At 40.2% G+C, this 22967-nt stretch overlaps 5 protein-coding genes across 13 annotated transcripts; 3 read left to right on the plus strand and 2 right to left on the minus strand.

Annotated features, from left to right (window-relative positions):
- The first annotated feature begins 229 nt into the window (after positions 1 to 229).
- LOC135165308 (armadillo-like helical domain-containing protein 3) lies at positions 230 to 3193 on the plus strand. The gene is made up of 3 exons (XM_064126474.1): positions 230 to 376; positions 1007 to 2782; positions 2862 to 3193. The coding sequence occupies exons 1-3, from the start codon at positions 230 to 232 to the stop codon at positions 2952 to 2954; spliced, it is 2016 nt and encodes a 671-aa protein (XP_063982544.1). The 3' UTR covers positions 2955 to 3193.
- On the minus strand, positions 3044 to 4710 carry LOC135165383 (hydroxymethylglutaryl-CoA lyase, mitochondrial). The gene is made up of 2 exons (XM_064126647.1): positions 4551 to 4710; positions 3044 to 4198 (listed from the first exon to the last, which is right to left on the minus strand). The coding sequence occupies exon 2, from the start codon at positions 4192 to 4194 to the stop codon at positions 3211 to 3213; it is 984 nt and encodes a 327-aa protein (XP_063982717.1). The 5' UTR covers positions 4195 to 4198; positions 4551 to 4710; the 3' UTR covers positions 3044 to 3210.
- LOC135165391 (protein FRA10AC1 homolog) lies at positions 4097 to 5660 on the plus strand. Its single transcript, XM_064126658.1, has 5 exons — positions 4097 to 4233; positions 4317 to 4636; positions 4788 to 4953; positions 5031 to 5190; positions 5300 to 5660. Exons 2-5 carry the CDS (start codon positions 4530 to 4532, stop codon positions 5593 to 5595), a joined length of 729 nt encoding a protein of 242 aa, XP_063982728.1. The 5' UTR covers positions 4097 to 4233; positions 4317 to 4529; the 3' UTR covers positions 5596 to 5660.
- Positions 5580 to 16570, minus strand: LOC135165316 (cytosolic purine 5'-nucleotidase). 8 transcript variants are annotated; one of them, XM_064126526.1, is made up of 8 exons: positions 16361 to 16487; positions 15007 to 15110; positions 9356 to 9461; positions 9005 to 9292; positions 8129 to 8651; positions 7470 to 8006; positions 7153 to 7272; positions 5580 to 7031 (listed from the first exon to the last, which is right to left on the minus strand). In XM_064126526.1, exons 2-8 carry the CDS (start codon positions 15053 to 15055, stop codon positions 6870 to 6872), a joined length of 1785 nt encoding a protein of 594 aa, XP_063982596.1. In that variant the 5' UTR covers positions 15056 to 15110; positions 16361 to 16487; the 3' UTR covers positions 5580 to 6869. The 8 variants fall into 8 exon arrangements, with proteins under 8 accessions (XP_063982596.1, XP_063982586.1, XP_063982566.1 ...); XM_064126516.1 differs by lacking the exon at positions 16361 to 16487 and adding an exon at positions 15412 to 15564; XM_064126496.1 differs by lacking the exon at positions 9356 to 9461 and having other exon boundaries at positions 16361 to 16570.
- LOC135165355 (O-phosphoseryl-tRNA(Sec) selenium transferase) lies at positions 16456 to 22660 on the plus strand. Of its 2 annotated transcripts, none has more exons than XM_064126580.1 (6): positions 16456 to 16530; positions 18262 to 18520; positions 18689 to 18962; positions 19082 to 19457; positions 19711 to 20207; positions 20290 to 22660. In XM_064126580.1, the coding sequence occupies exons 2-6, from the start codon at positions 18407 to 18409 to the stop codon at positions 20553 to 20555; spliced, it is 1527 nt and encodes a 508-aa protein (XP_063982650.1). In that variant the 5' UTR covers positions 16456 to 16530; positions 18262 to 18406; the 3' UTR covers positions 20556 to 22660. The 2 variants fall into 2 exon arrangements, with proteins under 2 accessions (XP_063982650.1, XP_063982640.1); XM_064126570.1 differs by lacking the exon at positions 16456 to 16530 and adding an exon at positions 16720 to 16860.
- Positions 22661 to 22967: the final 307 nt, after the last annotated feature.

Below are 22967 nucleotides of genomic sequence, written 5' to 3' on the forward strand. Positions count from 1 at the left end.
TTTTTAATTGTCGTTAATTCCCATTGCATATTCAGTATTTTTGCTGACTAATACAACACAGTTGCTCTTGAATCATTTGTGAGAATGCTGAAAAATTAGATTTTATCGCATGTGTTCACATTAGAAGTTAATGAACAAATTTATTCAACTCCTATGATGCATCTAAGGAGAAGGTATGCTTTTAACAGTGAGATGATAAGCAACAGCTGAAGGATTCAACAAGCGAATTATGGCTATGAGAAAGCGAAGTGGCTCTGGCTCTAAACGCCAGCACAAAGGGAAGCTCGTGCCTATCTACGAGAGCCTCTTCAAGGGAGAGGACCTCACGCAGTCGCATCCCAATTTCTGGAATGAATTATTCTTGATCAAACCGATGGTAACGATTGCCAGTAGCAAAATAACATTTACCTTTATTTCTTCTTGGTTCTGGGGGTTGATTTGACTTTCGAGAGCTTTTGTAGGGTTTTTTTGGGAACTTGATTCACCTTTTCAATGGGTTTCTCCTCGTATTTTATCATTTTCGGAGCAAATTTGTTCTTGAGATGGAACCAAGCCTCACTCGTCTGGATCCGGTACTTTATGCAATTCAATTGGAAGAGACAGACTCTTCCGTAGTATTTCGTCATCTCCCAGGAGGGGATCGACTGGAATTCGAAGCACAGTGATTTAGGGAGGGTCTCGAGGGGCGTCACGGTCGTTACCTGGATAATTTTGCACATTAACTTGCCGAACGACATGATACATCCTAACTTTTTGCGACGTATGTCATGCGATAACCAAAGATTTGGGGGCGTTTGTCAAATGTCAATTGTTATGCGTGCAGTGGACTTATTTGAGAGGAAGTGGGTCAGAGATAGAACCTACTCAGAAAATTCGAAGAATAGTCGATTAGTAATAATTTTAGAGTCTTCAGAAAAAAATAATCGGTTTGCACCTCATCTCTAAAAACGAATATGTCAAATCTTATTGTCAAAGGAATCGTAATCATGCCCAGAATCCTCATTAGGTACCTCAGATCGAGGCTGAGATTCTCCGTCTCAGTACCGACCAGCTGCACACCTGCAAAGCCAACCTCAACTCCCTAGTCTGTCACTGTGTTGACACTCTGGTGGACGAGCACCCCTTTCGAGTGGTATATGCCCTGCAGACCCTGGCGGCAGTAATCCAGTCAATGTACAAAAGAGTCAGCCAAGTTGATACCGACTTCAACCTGATCGACATGCTTGTCGGTCTGGAGTCAGCTGAGCAGCGAATGACGACTCTCATGCAGCACTGCAACAATTTCCTTACGGGAGAGTACCCAGACAGTCTGAAAGCCCTGTGCCTCAAGCTCCTCCTGATCATCACGACAGGCATGGACAATCTCAACCAGAATTCCCTCCTCGAGCATGTGATGGTGAACGGTGTCTTCGAGTCGTTGATCCAACTACTGCGATCAACGGCATCTCGGAATCGTCATGGAAATGATACAGTTTTACTTTTAACTCTTCTAGTCAACTACAGAAAGCACGAAAGTACGAATCCTCACATTGTCAAATTGTCGATTCTCGATGATGAACTAGCGCTCAATGGGTATGGCCAGGTCATATCCAGCTCCCTCACGGACTTCTGCAGACTTTTTGTCCAGCAGAAAGCAGAAGTACAGACTTCCTGGCTGTCTTCCCTCACCAGCATGGTGGGAAGCATGTTTATAGGTGAAGAGGAAGCCAACAACCAGCAAGTGCGAGCGAACAATGCACTTTTGCTGGCGCTCTACGAAGCAACCCACCTGAATCGAAACTTCGTGACAACTCTGGCGTTTACCCAGAGTGATACATCAGCCCCTCCATCACCGAACAACACCCTGGGTCCGAACGCAGTAGCGCCTACCCAGCCCCCAGACATAATAACCCAGCCCTTCAACCTCCTCGCGACCTTCCTCCAATATTGTTCGATCGTGATGCAGGTCATAAGGACCGAGGCAATCCTGAACAACGTCAAGCTTTGCTTTTTGATCCTGAGTTGCATCGCAGAGGACCAGTATGCAAACTCCTTGATGCACGACGCAAATCTTGCGTTTCGAGTGCAACTGCACCGAGTGCCAATGCACCACAGGAAGATCCACGACAAAGCAGCCCCCACTCAGCCTCTGGCAGCTACTCTCCTGGACCTGCTGGTGGAGTTCATTACATCTCACATGATGAAGAAGTTTCCCCTGGAGCTGTACCACCAGTGCATAGGGGTCCTCCAGAGGATGTTATGCTATCAGAAGAGATGTGGAGTAAGGTTGGGGTACCACTGGAAGGACCTCTGGACCGCATTATTCAATTTACTTAAATTCCTTACGACCCACGAGGCACATCTCGTCAAGAAGATGAATATCTTTCCACTCGCTATCCAAGTCGTCAACATTCTGAACCTCTTTATCACCTATGGGGACACATTTCTCTCATTACCCAGCAGTTACGACGAACTCTTCTATGAAATCATCAGGATGAGACTGATTTTCACTAATCTAAATGCCATGGCACTCAGGTACTCGACGATGGAGGCATACGAGTACAAGGACCATGCGTTGAAGCTCATGAACTGTCTGGTTAATATGAGGGATATTGTCAATCATTTTCCACCAAAAATCGCTGCCTGGCTCGCTGCCGAGAGCCTATCGACACCTACAGAACAACAGATCATGGCCATCATTATTCAGAATTATGATACGTTAGGGCTGAAGCTCCAGGATAATCTTGATCAGTATGAAAGGTACTCGGAAAAGCCTAATCATACTGGCTTCTTTGAGGAGATGGTACGTCCATAATACCAATTTTCAAAATTATTTTCAACTCTCACTTAATAAAAATTTAATTTAAAAATCATCTCCACAGGTAACTGGAGTAATTATTGATACCCGTGCCTCGATAGACCTGAACGCCCTAGATACACAGGAGATTCTCCACGAGCTGTCCAACATCTCGTAATCCCTGACCCCTAAATCAACCTCACCACTGTAGATCAAACGAGAAAGTCCACCTCCACGGTAAAACTACTGGAGTCAATGAAACGCGCCTTCAAGGTTTACATATAAAAAGTGTATATTATTCAAAAATATTTAAAGAAAAAAAGAGTGTTCATCGGGAAATCTCCGTAAGTGATGAATGATATTTTTTAATGAGCGTTGAGCTCAGCTCTGTAAGTAAATGCCTTTTGAAACAAATAATCTTGAAGTGACTGCCCTCAACCGTTTCCCTCCGTCCTCTTCCTCGAGGTGAGAGCCACCCCAACCTTAGACTGGTTCTCCCTTCCCACCTCCTTGCTAATCCACTCCCCAATGTCGACGATCTTTTCCAGGTCGACCCCAGTTTGGAGTCCCTCTTCTTGAAGAAGATAAAGTAGATCCTCAGTGGGGACGTTCCCCGAGGCTCCAGCGGCATAAGGACAGCCTCCAAGACCCCCAACTGACGAGTCAAACACCCGCACCCCCAGATCTAGACCTGCAAAGACATTAACCAGTGCCTGGCCATAAGTATTATGACAGTGAAGAGCGAATTCCCTCAGATCCCCAGAAAACGAGGTGCTTTTCACCTCCTTGAGGACGTTGATGATTGTCTTGGGTGTGCCAGTGCCAATGGTGTCTCCCAGGGAAATCTCGTAGCATCCTGCCTCCAGCATCGCAGCTGAAACCCTTGCCACCATTGAGGGTTCAGTTTTCCCCTCGTAAGGGCACCCTGCGATGCAGGAGACGTACCCTCTGACCCTAACCCCGTGCTCTAGAGCCCTCTTGATGACCCCTCTGAAGCGGTCGATGCTCTCAGCAATGGAGCAGTTGATGTTCTTCATACTGAAAGCCTCGGAAGCTGCTCCAAAGACTGCGATTTCTCGCACTTCAGACGCGATTGCTGCGTCGAGGCCCTTTAGGTTTGGTACTAGCACGGGATAGGCAACTCCTGGGGCTTTGGTGATCCCGGTGAAGACCTCGGAATTGTCCCGCATCTGCGGGATCCACTTCGGGGAGACAAAGCTCGTGGCTTCGATAGTCTTTAGGCCAGTGGCCGAGAGCTTGTTGATGAGGGAGATTTTTGTGGACGTGGGGAGAAGGGCTTTCTCATTCTGGAGACCGTCCCGAGGGCCTACCTCCACGATTCTAACGAAATCACTGAACCTCCGGGGGCTTGGGGCCGCTCTTGTGGGAAAGACCAGGCGGAGAGAGGTGAACAGCATTTTTCTGGAATTTAAAATCAGCTGGTTTCAGCTTCAGGGGTGAATTACATGAGAAAAAAATATTCAATTGTTATAAATATAATTTGAGTTATAACAATCGATTTTCCTGGAATTTTTTCCAGGTCGTTATCTCCATCGAACAGTCTGAGATTCAAATAAACGGGTGGATTTCTATGTCGCGATTAAATGCCTCATGAAATTTCGCCCACACACTGCACATGTGTGAGTTGACTCAGGGAAACGGAACCCTACACCCCTGCATCAGCTGCTAGATTAAAAATATTGCTCCCCCCGGATAAATACTGATTACTAAGTCCGTATAAATAAAAAACAGAATGTTTCCTGCTTACGCTTACCTCTCGGGCTACGACAGGCACAAGAAGCTCATAAACGACTACCTCCTCCTCAGCGGTAAATCGCTGTCGAACCTCAAGCGAGACACGTATGTAGAAATCAATGACGTAGACAACTATATCAACACTTGTTCACCCTTCATCACGCAATTCTTATCAGTTGCTTGTTGATGCTGAGTGACTGGGTGTCGAAATTCATTTAAATTATGCGTGATTCAAACAGCTCTTGCATGATTCGAGGTCCCGGGACAAGACCGATCACGATGTCATCAGGGAAAATCATCGTTTCCTGTGGGAGGATGAGGAGGTTCCAGATACATGGGAAAATCGTCTTGCTAAGAAATATTATGATAAATTGTTCAAGGAATACTGCATTTGCGACTTGACGTACTACAAGCTCAACAAGGTATTTTTTAAATTCATTAACTCGTTTTTTTATGGAGTGAGGGATATGTGATAGAAAACCTCTTGAATGTCCCTCAGGTTGCTCTACGATGGAGAACTGAGAAGGAAGTTGTCGTGGGTAAGGGCCAGTTCCAATGTGCCAACAAGAAATGTACTATGAAGGAAGGATTGAGATCCTGGGAAGTGAATTTTGCTTACGAAGAGCATGGAGAGAAGAAGAATGCATTAGTCAAATTAAGTACGTCAATTTTCTTTTTTCCATTCTAATGACATCCTCGAAATCTAACAATTTCAAACACCTCAGTTCTATTTACCATAAACAGTAATTGACTTCTCTGATCACCCAGGGCTGTGTCCAGACTGTTCGGAGAAGCTGAATTACAAAACAAAAAAACGAGAAGTAAAACGACAGAAGGCTTTGAAGAGATTGGGAATTTCTCCTGAAAAATCCCAAGGGAGTTCAACATCGAGCCAAGTTCCTGAAGCCACAATTAAATTGGAAATTAACGAAAAAGATAGTACCGCGGATCCCCAACCATCGCAGCCCGAAGACTCGGACATTTGGAAGGGAAAACCAGTGGAAGGGGTGGAGAAAAGCCGTGAAGAAGAATTTGAAGAATACCTGGCTGATCTTTTCCTATAAACAATTTTATTCATCAAAACAACTGATTAACTTTCTTTCTCCTCCAACTACAAACTTACATTACATTATATTCAATATATTAATTTATTCAAAATAAAAGATATTTTCTATACAAGTCCTGGGATATTGTACAGTTTAATACGAGAATAATGCACTTAAAAATCATTATCTTCACCGAGAAATCACTGACTAATCGTTGATCGGGTTGTTGGTCGGACACTGATTCATTTCCAATTAACATTGTGCAATAATTGGATGAAGTATTCATGATTACACTCGTGTATATCCACAGAAAGTAACTGAAAAATATCTGTGACTCCAATATTTTTTTTTATATTTCAATAAAGCACTGGATTATTTTAAATCCTAGAAATATCGTGAAAAAGTCTCAACTCAGCTATAATTACTGTTTGTTACTTCAACAATTTGTGCGACAACTAATTCACAACGAAGAAAAGAATATCACCTATAAAATTTCATTCATCCTCGGTATTTTTTAATGAGGATATGTAACGAGTATCAGCAACGTCTAATTATTGATGAATCTATCTAAAGGCCTAAATGTAACTTTAATCGTTAGTATTGTCGGCTTTAACGTGACAACATGAGCAATTACTTCGTACGACTGAATGTAAAAACCGAATAGAATTTTGATTATTCAATTAGGCACGTCAAACCCTTCAATTTTCAACTTTACTCATCATCAAAAGAATTCTTTTCGTATTAAAAAGTTACGTCTAGTGATTTTACTAGAATAAAAAGACTAATTATTCGTTGTACTTTGGAAAAGGGATCGTTTGGCGATCGTTAACTTATTTACACTACCAAAAATAATTAGTTAAGAGATAATTTTGGATTTAGAGGTCATTGCAAATTCAAAATTAATGGTTGATTTTTTTCAATAAATTCACACGCTTGACAAATAACAGATAAAAAGTTAGTGGACTTGCATACAATGTTTCTCTTAACATTTTCATCAATAACGAAAGTTCAAGTGACCATCTAAATCTAAAATCTCTTATCCGTAACTGGGAAGTCGATAGTTTGAATAGAAATGTTTGAATCCGAAAAAAAAAGAAAAAAAATAGGCGAGGAAAATTGCTGGCAAGTGTTTTAGTGGAGCCACGCAGATAAAAAAGAGCTATTCAATTATTTTCAATAATTTCTATCTAATTAAGAAACTTGGCATTGCTATCTCAGTCTCGCTTTTGTGGTTCCACTAGAATAAAAAAAATCAAGGATCTCTTGAAGAAATAACAATAGCTCAGGGTGAATTAGTTACAGCTAGACTTTCTGTTGCCAGTTTTTCGGGAATTCTGCTTCTGGGAGTCGCTGTCTTCATCACTGCAGTCCTCGTCATGCGTGTGAGTCACATTACGAGGGGTTTCTGGTCTCGCATGGGGAATTAGAACATTATTTTCAACCTCCAGAGCTTTCTAAATACGAGAGAAATGAAATGAAATAATTAAATGAATGGAAAAAATGAATATAAAGAAATAAAATTTGTAAAAGAAATTATGTGCTCAGTTGGGATTATTCATGAAAATTGGTACTCACAGCTGCTGGATGATTTTGTAGTTCGTCCTCGTATGATAGCTTAAATGTCCTTGTTCTACTTATCATTGGTGTCTCCATTACGAAACGCTGTTCGTGTGCTACTGTACTTTCGTGAGGCATCTGAAATTAAATTCATTCATTCTGTGAATGTCTGAAATTCAGACTTATTCATTCAAAAATATTCCCCAAATATTTTCTAATAGAGTTGAAGTAAAACTATTTGAATACTATAATAATTCCCGCAGACCAGTACTATCAAAAATATTAGCAGAATAAAAAATGCAAAATATACAATGCCACTCGCGAATCCAACTTACCAGCATGGCAGGTGCTCTAAACATGTACGAGAAGGGGTAATAAATGAGATTCAGGAACGTCGCAGCATACAAATCAGCATACCTCACGACTTGACTACTGAAGAATGTCTGTCTACTCCCGGACCTGAACAACGATCCCATCATACCATAAGCCAGATCCATCTTGTGTGTGACATCCCTGATGGAAGCCCGGAGTTTCGATATATCGGGTTTCTCCTTTGTGCTGCTATCCAGGTTCTTGTACATCTCCCCTAGCATGACATCGAGATTCTGGAGTTCAGCGAAGAGCTGGCACTTGTCAGTCCACACATGCAGCTCCTGTACGAGTTCAGGAACAATGAGAAATGTTCTCCAGCCCCTGATCTTCTTGCTCTTGAGAATGTCCCCGAAAATATGATCTCCAATATAGAGGACATCTTTCCCTTTAGCGCCAATCATCTCTGTGAATACGTCGCAGGATCCACCTGAATAAACTTCACCTGTGTGGAGGGGTCCTTTGTGCGTTCCCAGCTTAAGAGCTCCTGTTTTGGTATCCACCTGTAAAAAATCATGTTGTACTTAAAATTGCTCATTATCTTCGGGTAATTGACCCTCAGGAAGCGCAGCATTAAATTCAATAACGAAAAAAATTCTACATTCATGATAAATTAATGACGTACCTGTCTGAGGATTGTCCCTTCCCCGAAGAACAGTGGTTTATTGGCATCCACGACAATGGTATCAAAGTACGTCTTCCAATCAGTATGAGGCTCGTCAGGGCGTGCACCATGAGGAAAATCGAAGAGATAAGTCATGATCTTGTTTGTAAATACATAGTCGCTGTTCGTGAGGAGAAACACCTTGCCTCCACTCTCCCTTATCCTCCTCAGGAACATGGGGAGACGCTCATCCTTCTTCACGTACTCCTCGAGGTTCTCTGTGGTCTTTGACTTCAAGTCCCCCTGAATGTGAATCCAGTCGACTGCGTTACGAACGTCCTGGAAGATGCTCTTGAAACTCATCGTTAGTTCTCCTTCCTTCACTCCTGTTTTCTCCCTGGTGTACTGAGGGGAGTTTGTGAAGAAATCGATGAGGCAGGCAATCAGGTAGGTCTCGGGGAGATTGAAGAGAGTGTTCAGGACATAAACTCGATTCTCGTCGAGCTGAAGGAATTTGTTGGGGTAGAGCTCATATACCTGTGAACTGGGTATTAATGAAAGAGGTTTAATCAATTTTCAAAACGAAATGATGCATTACATTTTTTGAAGATAAATAAATTACAAGGCTCCCCTTGAATTATTTTTTTGTCAACAGGTTTAAAAAATTTCAACAGTAATTTTTTGTAGTCAACGTAAGTCTCTGAAAAAAAAAAATACACAAGATTTTGAAAATATTTTCAATGCCCGTGTTTTAAAAATAAAACATCACATTGTTCCGCGTCCCCTGAAATTCCTGCCACTTAACTGTCAAGATAAAATCAGTGAATAAATAAATAATGAAATACAGAGATGAGTGATTGCCTCTCGAAAAATTACACGAAAAAATATCAAACTTACTGCTTGAGAAATTCAAATCCATGAACACAGACGAGAATATTTCCATAAGCATCGACCTTCAACAAGTTTCCATAGAGAGTATCAAACCACAATCCTCTAACCGGGAAGCTAGGATCATACTCGAAGGCACGAATCTCCTTGGGATAGCCCAGAGAAACCAACCTCTCCTTCAATAAATTGAAGCCCAACTGCTCGTACTGAGGGGATTTGTACTCCGCGAGAGTATAATCCATGTCGAATCCATAGAATTTTATATTCTCCAGGTGTAGACTCCTATTGACGAATATTCTGTAACAATAATAGTGGATTGAATCATCACAATTTGGTGACTGGAGTGTGTGAGAGTGGAACCTGTTTCCAGTCTGGTGCCTGGGACCCATTAAATCCATATATTCCTCTCGAGGATCTCCAAGTGACAGGCAACTCGATTGATCCGTATCGGTTACGCTTGTCATTTCTGAGAAATGAGACGTCATTGTAAAATTATCTGTCCATCGATTATAGCTCAGGTGAGAGCCCATGTTTTTTGCGTTTTTTAAAGATTTTTTTCTCTCTGATTTTATTGAGTCTTTGTTTGCGTATTTCTCTTTGACGCTCAATTGTTTTTTTGTTTGTAGACTGATGGCCGTCAAGACAAAATTTGAATCGTTGACAAAAAAAAAAGTTTTCATGAATTTCTCTCATCGAGAAAAATATATCACGTGAGCTTCAAAGTCTCGAAATAATTATTTCAATCATAAATCAAGATACTTTCAGACTGTGATATCCCTCTGAAATCGATAAACTACCGCCGGAGAAATAATCTCCCACGGATCTCCACAATAAAGGAAAAATCGATCGTTATCAGGAGCACTAAAATGAAACAGCTGCTCAGTGTCCCGACAAAAATATTGATAAAAATGCACAAGGCACATCAAATGTGTTATTCTCGTAGATGACTAACTCACAGCGCGCAAACACATGTGAAAATGATAATAAAAAAAAAAAGACAATGTCATTGTCCCGCCGAATGACGGAAATAGAGCAGTAGAAAAATGGTATCGTTACAATAATTTCACTTACTCGTCTGGTGCGAGCCTCTGAGGATTAACGACCTTAGAACTTCGTTTTGAAACGTCATTGCACATGCCCTCGATCTTCATTCTGTCTTATTAATGATTGAAGAGACTGTCAGATAATTGATGCCACCAGACTATCGACAAGTGGATATAGCCGACGATTTTTATAACGAAAAAAAAGAATAACTCCTAGGTACTCCTCAACTGACGTAACTTTTCAGTTAAAATAATGAATGCAGAAATTAGTAGAGACAACTTTCACGTTGAGTCACCGTCTGGAAAAATGTTCGACGTGTTTTATAGTTTAAATTTGATGATTCAACTTTCAAGTACACTCGTCGATGATCAGGGAGTTACTGAGTGCCTGAGCTGGGGAACTCTTTAATAAACGCAATGAGAGGTGGATCTGTATTTCCGAGGGGGGAGACATTTGTGTGGGGAGGATGGAAGTAGTGGGCGAGATTCACTGGAAATCCATTGGACTTGCTGGAGAGGAGGGTGAGGTATGGCATTACCTCGACATTGAAGTATGGATAGTCGCTTGGCACGAATTGTGGATATAGTGTATGACCTAGTACTCCACTGAAATCGAAACGGCGGTGATGCCAGGGGAGAGGAGACGAGGTCTGAATGGACTGATTGTTCGTAGAAATTGTTGGATAAATTTCAGTGACAAATTGCAAATAATTGTCTCTGGAATGGAAAAACCTTGTTAGAGATTCTGTTGATTAGATAAGGGGCATTGACTCTATTTTATTTATCGAAAATTTTGCAGGTCGCGTGAAGATTTTTTTAAAATATCGTCTCGTTAATTTTTTTAGTAGATAATTGTTTGCGAAAATCGATTGACCAAATTGGAGTAATGGGATAGCGAATAATTGTCTTCGGAATGAAGTGAAGTTATAAAAGGTTTTGGATAGTATTTACGTTTCTGCTTGTAATGCAAATATACGCGAATTTTTTTCAGTTACAAATTCATAAATTGAGTGTGAAATTGTGACGGTGCAATTATCACAAGAATCTTGAAAATATCCTAGATATTTTTGGCGGAGTGAAAACACACAGATTACGTGGAGCACGGCACGACTGACTTGCGCCACGTGAAATGGGCGATTATCACGCGATGAGCCAAAAGGTGGGTCAGGATATACAATTTTACCTTGCCCTTGCGTGTAACACTTCCGCGCTGTCCATCAATCACGCGACTTTTTGATGCCCTCTTCATCACTCTCAATGTATTTGACGATTTAAAAATGGTAAATATTGAATCGTTAATAGACTGTAAAACTGAGGGAGGCATGTAAAATACGGTAATAAATGTTTGTCAGCAATAAAAAGGATTATCAATCACTTGGTGATTGAATGGCTGATGGATTAAAGGCTACACTCCTGAGGTAATCAACATCTTCGCCGAGTGTTCGGGCACGATCTTCAAATTGCAGAGACCACGAAAGAATCAGTGAGCTGTTCTGTTAATGAAAGTGATATTAACAAAAATAGTGATAAGATAGTTATTGGAGACTGTCAAAATCAGCTGGAAAAAACTGACAGAAAAACAAATTGCGAAGATAAGATGTCTTTGTTTCTTTGTAAAAAATTTCCACTGACGAAATTATGTGAAATTTCACTGCAGGGAGCCCGCAGATAACCAGTGGATGACGACATTCACTGCCTGATAACATAATTGAGTTTGAACTATAGATGCCAATGAAACTCACGTCATGTTCTCCAAAACGAAAATAACATTTTCTTTCTCTCTCTCTCTCTCGCGAATCTCGAAAAATTGCGAATGAAGAAAATGACCTCGAGTGAATGTCGGACAGAGGGAAGTGATCAATTTTCCTCGTGGTACATGTGCCTTTTTATCCTGGCGAAATGCCCGGTTGATCGACGTCCTGGAGAGCCAAAATAATTTGACCTCCAAAAATTCGGACTTATTGTAATGAACCCGAGATTATGATAAGTATGTCGACTAATAAGCGTGGCGAGTAGGAAATTCTCTTAGTCGCGTGATTTATCAAAGCACGAGTCTCAATTATCTGTCTGATGGCTCATCACAGCAATTTATCAAAATTTCGTAAGAGTCTAAAGAGATCGGTGATATAGTAGCGAACTCCTAGACGCGAGGTGACGATTTTTACTGATTTTTCTGGCGATTTCGAGAGATTTCTGATAATTAATGGCTTTAGGGTCATTACGGACAGTCGAAAAGTCTTTTTAAATAAAATTAGCTTCTCTATTTGAGAAAATGATTTTAAAATAATGTTTCACCGACTATTTCCTGGTTCTTAACACAACTATTAAAAATGTAACCGTATGTTTTAAATGAAATTATACGATTTTCTTCACAAATGATGAAAGTAAACGAAATTTGTTTGTCACAGCAAAACTTTTTTTAGAGAATTATTCTAGTCTTAAAAAAGATCCACTAAAATTGTCTCTCGAAGCCATTAATCATCCAGATAATCCCAGCTTTTGAATCAAGCGATAAAACGCATTCACGAACGTGACATTTCTGTCAATTGTGCACTTATCCATGAAACGAGTGAGCTTGAAAGAAATGTCAAAGGTATTTTTCGTAGATGACAGAATTTTCCTTCGATTTCCCTCTGAAACTTCTCATTATCGAGGAGCACGTTCAACGAGACACGACAAATTCCCTCTTTGTTTTTATTTCCGCCGATTCGCAACTGAATTAATCCTCCCCCAAGTAATCCCACTGAATCCAGAATTCATCAATAATCGCTGCATTATTTTACCTGTGTCCAAGCTCTCTTTTATAAGGCACCCTGGTGAATTCATCGTAATGAGGTCCGAAATCACTGAATCCCCCGTCTCTCACCGCGGGCGGTGCTGAATATTCATGATCAAATGGTTATTAAATCTCTAGCGAAAAATTACCTTCACAAAACAGTCTGCACGAAGAAAAAACTACTGCGAAGCGGAGTGCAATGGGTTCATTGTACTTGTCACAGTCATTAAAAATATTAATGATATCGTGGGAAAAAATTACTTTTTTTGCTTCTTGTGTCAAAAAACAATTATTCGAGTTTGTGGGAAAGGTATTTTTTGCCTCGCGGACAGACACCACTCGCCTTTGGCTCGTCCTGTAAACCACCCGCGAGCCAACAAACTCTTTTCCACACTCGTGATGAAAAAAGTTCCATTTCCGCACTCGTAACAAAATGTACATTTTTTCTTCGTGCTTGCATATCGATTTGTTACCGTTTTCCGCGAGCGGTCCAAAGATATTGACGCTCATCTTGAAGGCCCTATCGATTTCAACACAATTTTATTCGGCTATTGAACCCTGTTACCGATCACAAATTACTGAGATTAAAATGGTTGAGCTGGTGCTCTTGTGGAAGAGAACTTGCGTGCAACTGACTTGGTAGCGCGCTACCGCGGGAATGAGGAGTGCTCCATACTTTGGAGAGGCCAGTAGCCTCGCACTGCGACGAAATCGGGTGAAACAAAGACGATAAGGCGCCTCTGAAAACGGGGGAAAGGTCAATCGAGCACATATCATACTTTTGATGCAGATTTTATAATCTACTAAGACAACGGAGGAAGTGAAAAATATTTGTGAAAAGAAATGTTGATAGTACAGGAGTTGAAAAATTGAGCAATTAGATGGGAGGCTGAGAGATGGGGGAGAGGTAATTACGCGAGATTTAATTACTTAGTCAGTCAACATTCTTCAGAGCAGTCACTCGATAAATTTATTTTTTGAGCTCTGGGGGCTGAGGAATGACAAAACTCTATGGGCTTCTTCTAAATCTATCATAAGTATTAGTACTCTTAAATTTAAGTCCTTAATGCAGATGGGAATCAACACCCCCGGCTAATCATGCTATTTTTAATTGGTTATCTCGGCGGTGATGTGATAATAGATAACAAAAAAAGAAAATGCGATTTCTACAGAGTGTTAAATATGGAATTATCTCCATAATGATAGAGGAAAAAAAAATCCGACGCAAGTGTTGAAAGCCATGCTATTTTGGTGTTTTCCAGGGCTATTTTAGTCTTCGGTTTTTTCCCCCTAGATTTCTCCGTAATAAAAGAATATTTCCCCAATCACGACTGCTAGATTAAAAATTAAGAATATTATTGAGTTTCATATGTTTACGACTCCGGCCAGCATCCTCTCATTATCAATGAATCATCAGCTGCAATCCCGTGACGCACAACGCATTCTTATATCATCAAACAAACACTTATTCTCGAACACACAACGCCCATGTTTCGGATAAACAGAGAATGGAGAAACTTGTTGAAATCCTCATACTGAGGAGTGATAAATAAAATTAAAAAACCAACACAATAGCCTTCGTCTCTCGGAAACTTCAATTTCGCGAGTTGTATTTTTAGTTGCGATTCCATTTATTTTAGTATGGAAGGAAGGGGCGAGGATAACTGCGTTTAACGAGAGGCGTCTAATAGTGTTTCCGAAGTAAAACAAAATAGGAGAACGAGGAGAGTAAGAGAAAATCGACCACCGAAATAAACCCCACTTTAAGGAAAAAGGAAAAATACATTTAAAAAATCCTAAATATCTCGAGGCGTAACGATACGATTCAGTTGCATTTGTTCGCGTTTCAATGAATGGAAAATTACCTTGAAAATGACTTATTACTTGTGATATTTCACTCTGCCGATCTCGAGTAATAGGCAATAAAGGGCAGATTCAATTGCTGACTTTGAAAATGAGAGGTTCCTTGCAATTTTAGCACAAATGTTGATAACTAAAGCTGATATCGAAATTTTTGTGCAGATCACATTCGCAGAACAGAATAGAAAGAACAAAGAAGATCTTGACATTAAATCTTCTATCTCCCTCAAGTCTCTCCAAAATTGCCAAAATATGAAATTGACCTCATTTTTTCGTCGAGTCATTTCTCAAGGTAAATAGCCATGAAAAAAATTTATTAGCTATTAAATTACCTTTGACTAGCGTGTCGATACCACTTCTTATGTCCAGTTGGATCCTCATGGTGACCAACTGGTCGATCTCCGTGCAATTTGCAGTTCTCCAGGTCCATAATCAACTAAAAATGAAAAACCGGATGAATGTCATTCGTTTCATCTCAATAAGCCCCCATTTTCCCTCAATTTCCTCATCATCATAATCGACAAATCCTCCGATGTTTACATCAACATAATAGCACCAAAAACAAACATCTGTTGAATAATTTATGAATAATTAGTGAGTGAGCCGCTTTCCCCGTGCTAAATACTTCGAGACAAATAAAAAACCCAGAAGTATGAGTTGCATTCCGCACTTTCATTCACGAATGCCAACAATAAATGCCGGACTCACACCCACGTGACAGCAACGTCAACACTTACGTTAAGTATATCGAGAGGACAAGTTTGACAACTAATCCGGCGTGATTGACACTTTCGTACACTTATATTTTGGGCTAAATAAATAGCGAGTACACGAGCGAGTGACTTGTCATCGAGGTAAACGGGCGAATGGAGGGGGCAGGACGGGCGGGCTTGCGAGCGCCCGATGTGGCATCAGCGAGAACTAGGTTAGAATGCGCAGAGTGAACTGCACATGTCAAGGCAGAGAGCGGGAAGCTATTTGAATGCTTGCAGTAGCAGTTTTAACTTGTGCTCTAGACTAGTTTGTGCATCTTCTAGAGGACATCACGTCCGGTCGAGAGAGTGCAGTGATGGGGATGATGGCATTGGCAATGGGAAGACTCGTGAACGTGACGTGATGCTCGTAATTGACGTCATTGAGGAGATAGAGCTGCAGTTTTCGCATATAGATGACACGTGCTGGTGTCGCGTGGCAATTTGGCGACCTCGAGTGACAGTGGTATTTCTAGCAATGAAGATGAGTGATATGCGGGGTAATTTGGTAGAGGCATTCATGTACATCGGAGCTGCAGGTAGGAATGTGCTTGAAGAGGGGTGGGGCAGGGGGGAGGCAAGTTGCAGTGACGAATAAATTGCAGTATTTTTAATTTTTCCCTTCATTTTGACAATTTAATCCACTCTAAATAAATTCCCCGGGTTTTTAATCCGAAAAGGTATTAATGTTTTGAATTATTTATCAATCAATTTAAAGAATAAATTTTTTTAAGCTAGATCAGAGAAGTCCAGACCCAAAATATTTTTTTGAAGATTGTAATCAAGAAAATTTCAGAAGTATGTTCCAACAGATACATTTGTTGGAACTACGTCCATCATTCACTTCTCAAAGAAATACTTCACCCCATCCCCATCCTCAAACATTCCATAGTAAAGGATTAAACCACAAAAACCAAACAAATAAATACCGCACCTGGCGGATGGTGGAGGGACGAATAAAAGAGCGATTTGAATTTCCGTTGGGTGGTCTCTCGTTGCCGTTGTGTGCGGCGGTTGAGTAAGGTGGCGTTCGTGATGTTGAATATGTCGTAGTTGCCCGTAGTTCTCGGTTGTTCACTACCTGAGGTGTTACCACATATCGAGGTAAAATCTGGAGCCTCGCGATAGCACTCGCCCCCTTCATTTCCCAATCAAAGTGTTCTCTCTCCAAAAAATCAAAAAATCCAAAATGTCCCAGGGTTCACCAAAGCAATGGGACTTACCGTGCTCCGTACGTTAGGTTGACAAGACCAGAGCAAGTGCGAGTGAGAGAGTAACTCGAAGAAACTGGAGAGAGAGAGAGAGAGAAAGAGAACGAGGGTGCTGGGGATTACGGAATTATTTCGGCGTGATCAACGGATTCAATTGAATAAAAAAAAACTCGACAACCAAAACAACTTCGAGTCGCGACGACTAGACGTTGACTCAGTGGGAGTATGTATTAAGCATCCTATATTGCCTTAAATTAATCCGATTTGGGGGTGACCTCGAGTCTCGTTGTAATGTTCCCCCCCAGCATAACCTAGAATGATCGAAAAAAAAAAAGATTCAGGTTTAGACGAGTAACGAGAGACACGTCGACTTGCACGTCAGTCGACGATCACCATAGACCCGGAACTGGGGGGTTCATTAATCATTTATTTTACGTGCACTTGAGCTCATTGTTGTGGACTCACCTCTGTGACAATTGTCACCAATCACGTGTAATCGTTCGTGGTTTATAGTTGTGTTCTAAATAAGTTTTCGAGGGAGAGGTGGGACTGGGTGGATTTAGCTAGCCCTGCCCATATTTTTTGGCGGCTCGGTGAGGGGGAGGAATTCTTCAGAGGTTTTGCAAGATTTTCTGGGGTGTGTTTTCGTTCATTTTGAGGGATTGGGGGCGGCTGAGAGGGCTTGAGGGTCAGGAAGATCTCCCACACGACATAACCTTAACCGTGTCACAAGGGGTGCTAGAGTTTTCATATTTTTTTATTGGAAATTCGTAATGATTAAATTTGATTAGTTGGCTGGGGTGTTAAGGGGTTAAAGGGGTAGGAACTTTTGTAGAAGATTCGGAAGGTGTCTGTGGGGTTTAAGCTGGTTGACTAGCAATGTGCAGTGGCTGAAGGGAAATATTCGTGACGATTTTGAGAGTAGACCGATTGTTCGGACGAAATCTAAGTTTATTGAGTTAATTATTGCATATCGCTTCCTCCATTTTTTGACACTCCATATTGTTGTTTCGAATGAGTTGATTGTTTGTGTTTATTCATTTTTTATATAAATAATAATCTAATTTGTTATTTTACTGATTTGTGTTGCAATAAAGTGACTCATCACTGTTGAGGGAATCAGTAAACTATCAATAATTAATTGAACGCTCATGACAGAGTCAAAACGTAGGGGTGAATGGAGTTGTGTTCCTCAAGTTAATTATTCTGCACTGTTAATTTTTTTTGACAAATTGATTTCTTTTAATAACCCAAGAACACACGATCTTTGTAATTCTTTATATCACATACTTACGTTTATTTACGTTCACGCAAATTTCCATGTTTACTTGTACTTGATTTTATGATTTTAGTTGCAATAAATGTTGATTACACCTGCAAATGAAGTTCTGTTTATTTATTTATCCATAATTAAACACCAGTATTTCAGTGAGCGATAGCGTAGAGATATTTTGGGTAAAATGGTCCTTCCAAATGTTCAATATCTCAGAAACTGACGCAACTATTTATTGTAATTCGAGGGAATTGTCCATTGCGATCTCGAGATATTGGAGATCAAAGAGAATTCATTTTATCCATCACGTTTGTGTGTACATATTGGCTGCATTTTTGGTAATCGAATTAGGGGTTCTGGTTAATGGGCGACTATGGACGAGAGGGCTGAGAGACTCTGAAGAGGATTGAGAGAGGTATGGTGATAGTGGAGTGAGGCACTCGACGAAACAACTGGGGGATTACAAAGGTTCAGCGTTATTTGGGGGATATTGAGGATGAATAATCAGGCGTTTAGCTTGGCCGAGAGGCTCATCCCTTCGACGTATGTACAGCAGGGATTGAATGCTAAGAAAACGAGGGAGAATCTTATTCGACATTTCATTGAACATGTGAGTAGGACTGATCGATCAATATTTTAACGGTAGTTTCAATTGAAATTATTTATTCATTATGCATTCATTGTCCACTAGATAATGGAATTACTAAATAAACAGTCATGCAAAGAACTATTCTTTGAATACTCTGTAATCGATCATTACAATTGATCCTAAATCTAGCGAAAGTGGCCGGAGGAGGGATGGGACGATGCAACAATCGAGGCATTTCTCTCAGACCTATCCCAGATGGACAGCAACAATTTTCCCCTCAATTGCAGTGTTGGGGAACGCGAGTCACGTATAGTATCGAATCTCGTTGCAAGACGTCATTTTCGAATGGGCCACGGTATTGGAAGATCGGGGGATCTCGAGGAGGTACAGCCAAAGGCTGCCGGTAGCAGTCTCATGTACAAACTGACTAATGCACTTGTCCTCGAAGTAATTCGATATATGGGTAAGGATTTTCTATTTACTGAAGATGACAGATAGGAAAAGAAATGTTGAAGCCGAAGCAAAACCTAAGGCTTCTCTGTAGAAAATCGTCCACAGAAAATTTTCATCTCGACATTTCAGGAGTGAAGAGCATAGCCGGCTGCTTTCTCTCCCCAATGGCGACAGGGATGAGTCTCGTCCTGTGCATGCTGACTTTGAAACAAGACAGACCGCGAGCGAAATACGTCCTCTGGCCCAGAATCGATCAAAAGTCTAGTTTCAAATCGATAATAACAGCCGGACTGGAGCCAATAGTTATCGAGATGCAGATTATCGGGGATGAACTCAAGACCGATATGCAGAGACTAGAGTCCCAAATGGCTGCACTAGGCGAGAGCATCGCTTGTGTATTATCGACGACTAGTTGTTTCTCCCCAAGGGCCTGTGATTCGGTCGATCTCATTGCTGCATTGTGCACTCAGTATAATATTCCACATTTGGTCAATAATGCTTATGGGTGAGACTCCAATTACTGTGACAATTAATTCCGGGGATTCCACGACAATTCTCTAAATGACTTCTTTAATTTGATAATTGCGAACGTGACAATTCTACGGACTTTTCATTGAAATTACGTCAAAATTATTATTGTTTTCAGTCCTCGGGATTTCTTGAGGCATTTTAAAAATCGTGTTGGGGAATTAATTATTTATTACCAATTAGCAAATAAGAAAATATCTGCAGTAAAAACTGACGAATTATTCTTTCAGATTACAAAGTACTAGATGCATGCATCTGATTCAAGAAGCCTCGCGAAAGGGTCGAGTGGATGCATTTGTCCAAAGTACAGACAAGAATTTTTTGGTGCCAGTGGGTGGGGCGGTGATAGGTTCTTTCGATAAGAACTTGCTGGATCGAATTTCAAAAATGTATCCAGGTCGTGCAAATGCGAGTTCTACGATGGACGTTATGATAACATTATTGAGTCTGGGAATGGCGGGATACAAGCAACTGATAGCCCAGAGGAAGGAGATGTACGCGTATCTGAAGGAAGAGCTTGGAAAACTGGCGACGAGGCACGGAGAGAGACTACTCGATACTAAAGGGAATCCCATATCGATGGGTATGACGCTGCAGTGCTTGAGTCATCAGCATGATCACAAGCAAGTTACTATGTTGGGCTCCATGTTATTCGTAAGGAATGTCAGTGGGGCTAGAGTCATTACTACGACAGATATTAAACATGTCGTGTCACATAAATTTGAAGGTAAATTTTTTCGTGAATAAATATTACTCGAAATATTTTTTCTTACCTAATGAAGCAATAAATTCGTGAAAAAACATTGCAGGCTGGGGAGCCCACAACAGCAACTACCCAATTCCATATCTGACAGCAGCAGCAGCCTTAGGTATGAAGCGTTCAGACGTAGACGCCTTCATCCAGCGTCTGGACAAGGCCTTGACAAAAGTTCGTAGGCGTTCGGCCCCAGTGACCCCAACAGCCTCCCTAGCAGGCTCCAGCATAAATGGTGACGCAAGTAATCCTGGTGGACCCGGTGAATCTTCCACCGCGTCCACCAGCCGAGCGAGTAGCAAAGACAGCCTGCGAAAATGAACCGTAATCAACGCAACTGGCCAGTCCAATCAGCACATTAACATCAATTTGTAAACGATGAATTTTCTGTGCTGATTCGTCTGTCCAATTGCGTTGAGATACCGAGTCTATTCATGAACAATTAAATTAAAACAAACGAGAAGACAAACTCGAATGTTTTGGTTGAGAGGAGGAAGCGCTGGTCGCTGGGAGTTTATTGAGGAATGAACAGTTATTACGTTCTCTGAACATTCATTTCTTACTGATGATCGATTGCTGTCGATCATGAATTTTGATTATCCTGCAATAATGTGTAATTACGGTCTTTCAATTTTTTCAATGCACGTTTGATATTTACATTCAATTGCGAGGTGGTAAACCTCGAGAGGACAGATGTCTACTTTTCACGTGTTGACAAATACGAAATTATCTTAATAACAAGTGATTTTAGAGGAAAATGTCATAACCGATGTATAGTTGAATATTTTATCAGCTACAACAAACTTCTGTGACATTTTCCCCTGTAAACACTCGTTCTCAAAATATTCAGGCTGATGACGAAATTAATTTTCCTTCTGGTTAATTACACGTTCATACAATCTTAGAGCCTCTGGCTGAGGCATTATATTCGGAAGAAATGTCGAGATGTTTTTGTCCGAAATAATTAGCCTCTGAGATAATTGGAATGTTGATGAAAATATCACCACTGTACTGCGAGATGAATAATTTTCATCAATTATTTTCTATTCTGTGCACTGAAGTGAAAGCGGCTGGAGGTAATCTACGGGTGACATCAATGAGAAAAAATATTTGGATGGAAAGGAAGATCTATAGATCTGTTGGCGAATGAAGATTTATTTCTTGACGTAATAAATTGTAAATTGGGATAAAATCGCCATGATTAATTTAGGTAGACAGCTTGAAGGTAAATAAGATTAGATTTTTTTTTACTTCACTCCTCTTTCATTACTGCTCCATCAGAAAAGGTGCATTGGAATCTGCTGTGGAGTGGTGAGACGTGATGAAAAGAATTTTACACCTTTTCAATTGCATTTATTTCGGCGACTAATTGTTGCAAGGGGGAATATGCCTGGATTTTTATTCGCACCTGAGAACATTTCCAACGAGAAATGTTCTCCAGCGTGCGCCCCTCGAACAACTTATTGACGAGGAAATTCCAGTATTGATAGGGTGTAAATATTGACCATTCGATCAAGTATTTTATCATACCACTGCAGAAACGATTAATGAAAGATAATGGAATGAGCATAAGGCGTTGAATGGCGCCTGCATTTAGGATTAGAATTTAAAATTAATCACACGCATCAAAGAATTAGTTCTAATAAACCTAAACCAAAAATTAATGAATTAAGAACTGAGAAATAAACAAAAAGTGGTAGAGAGTTAAGTCTCAATCAGAGGTAGGACAATTGCATGAATTTAGAAGGTGAAAAGGAGAAAGATTTAATGAGGGCCTGGAGCCTACGGGTGACTAGGTGATTTGAAAATTAAAAAACTCAATGGCTGAGAAACTATAGAACACATTAGATAGCGGAAATTTGTTATTGATTTGAATGAATATAGCCTTTACACGTTGTTAGTTATATCTGTGCTAATAATGTTTACAAAATTTAAATTCAATTAAGCCTAGCTCAATACTCAAATTTTAATCCCTACGTTTTATCAATGTTAACGAAGTTTATTTATTTTTTTATAGATATTAGAAATGGCTTCGCATCCTCGGGAGTAGGTAGACACGATTAGTCGATTTATTTCTGTAGGGAAGTGGTGCAAGTATTATTTTGTCAATATTTCCGAAATATCTGCTGATATTTTTCTCTGTATCCATTTATTTCTGAAGTTATTGCAAAATATTCTGAATGGAATTTTGAAGATCTCGCTCTACCACTTCTCTGCAGATATCCAATCACATAAAAAAAATAAACAAAACGAATTCTGACAATGGAATAATGTTATGGAGTGACTGTACTGTGAAGCGTGTTAACTGACTAATTGATCAATTAATCACATGCAGAATAAATCAATACAATAAGTACTGTAAAAGAAAATCAGAATTTTTGCAAAATACTTGAGAATTTTCCTATGTAAATAAAATCTTGATTTGACCAATTTTTTCATTTCACACCTCGACACACTATTAGTTATCTTCTATTTACTTCAATCACGATTGATTACAATCATTGAAGAACAAATGAGGTAATTTAAAGGATGTGTTAATGAAAGTTGTGCTCATCGAATGTGTTGTACAACGATTGGAAAGGCCTAAGTTCAAAACTCAACAACTGAAAGGAAAAATGAAAAACAATAAAAAGAAATCCTAGGAAATCCTTGCTCTACAGTGAATTTTGCAATTAAACAAAGGAGTATTGTATATAAATAATATTAAATCTACGTATGTAATGAGTACGAGGA

The sequence above is a fragment of the Diachasmimorpha longicaudata genome, chromosome 1 (genome assembly GCF_034640455.1).
Source record: "Diachasmimorpha longicaudata isolate KC_UGA_2023 chromosome 1, iyDiaLong2, whole genome shotgun sequence".
NCBI lineage: Eukaryota > Metazoa > Arthropoda > Insecta > Hymenoptera > Braconidae > Diachasmimorpha > Diachasmimorpha longicaudata.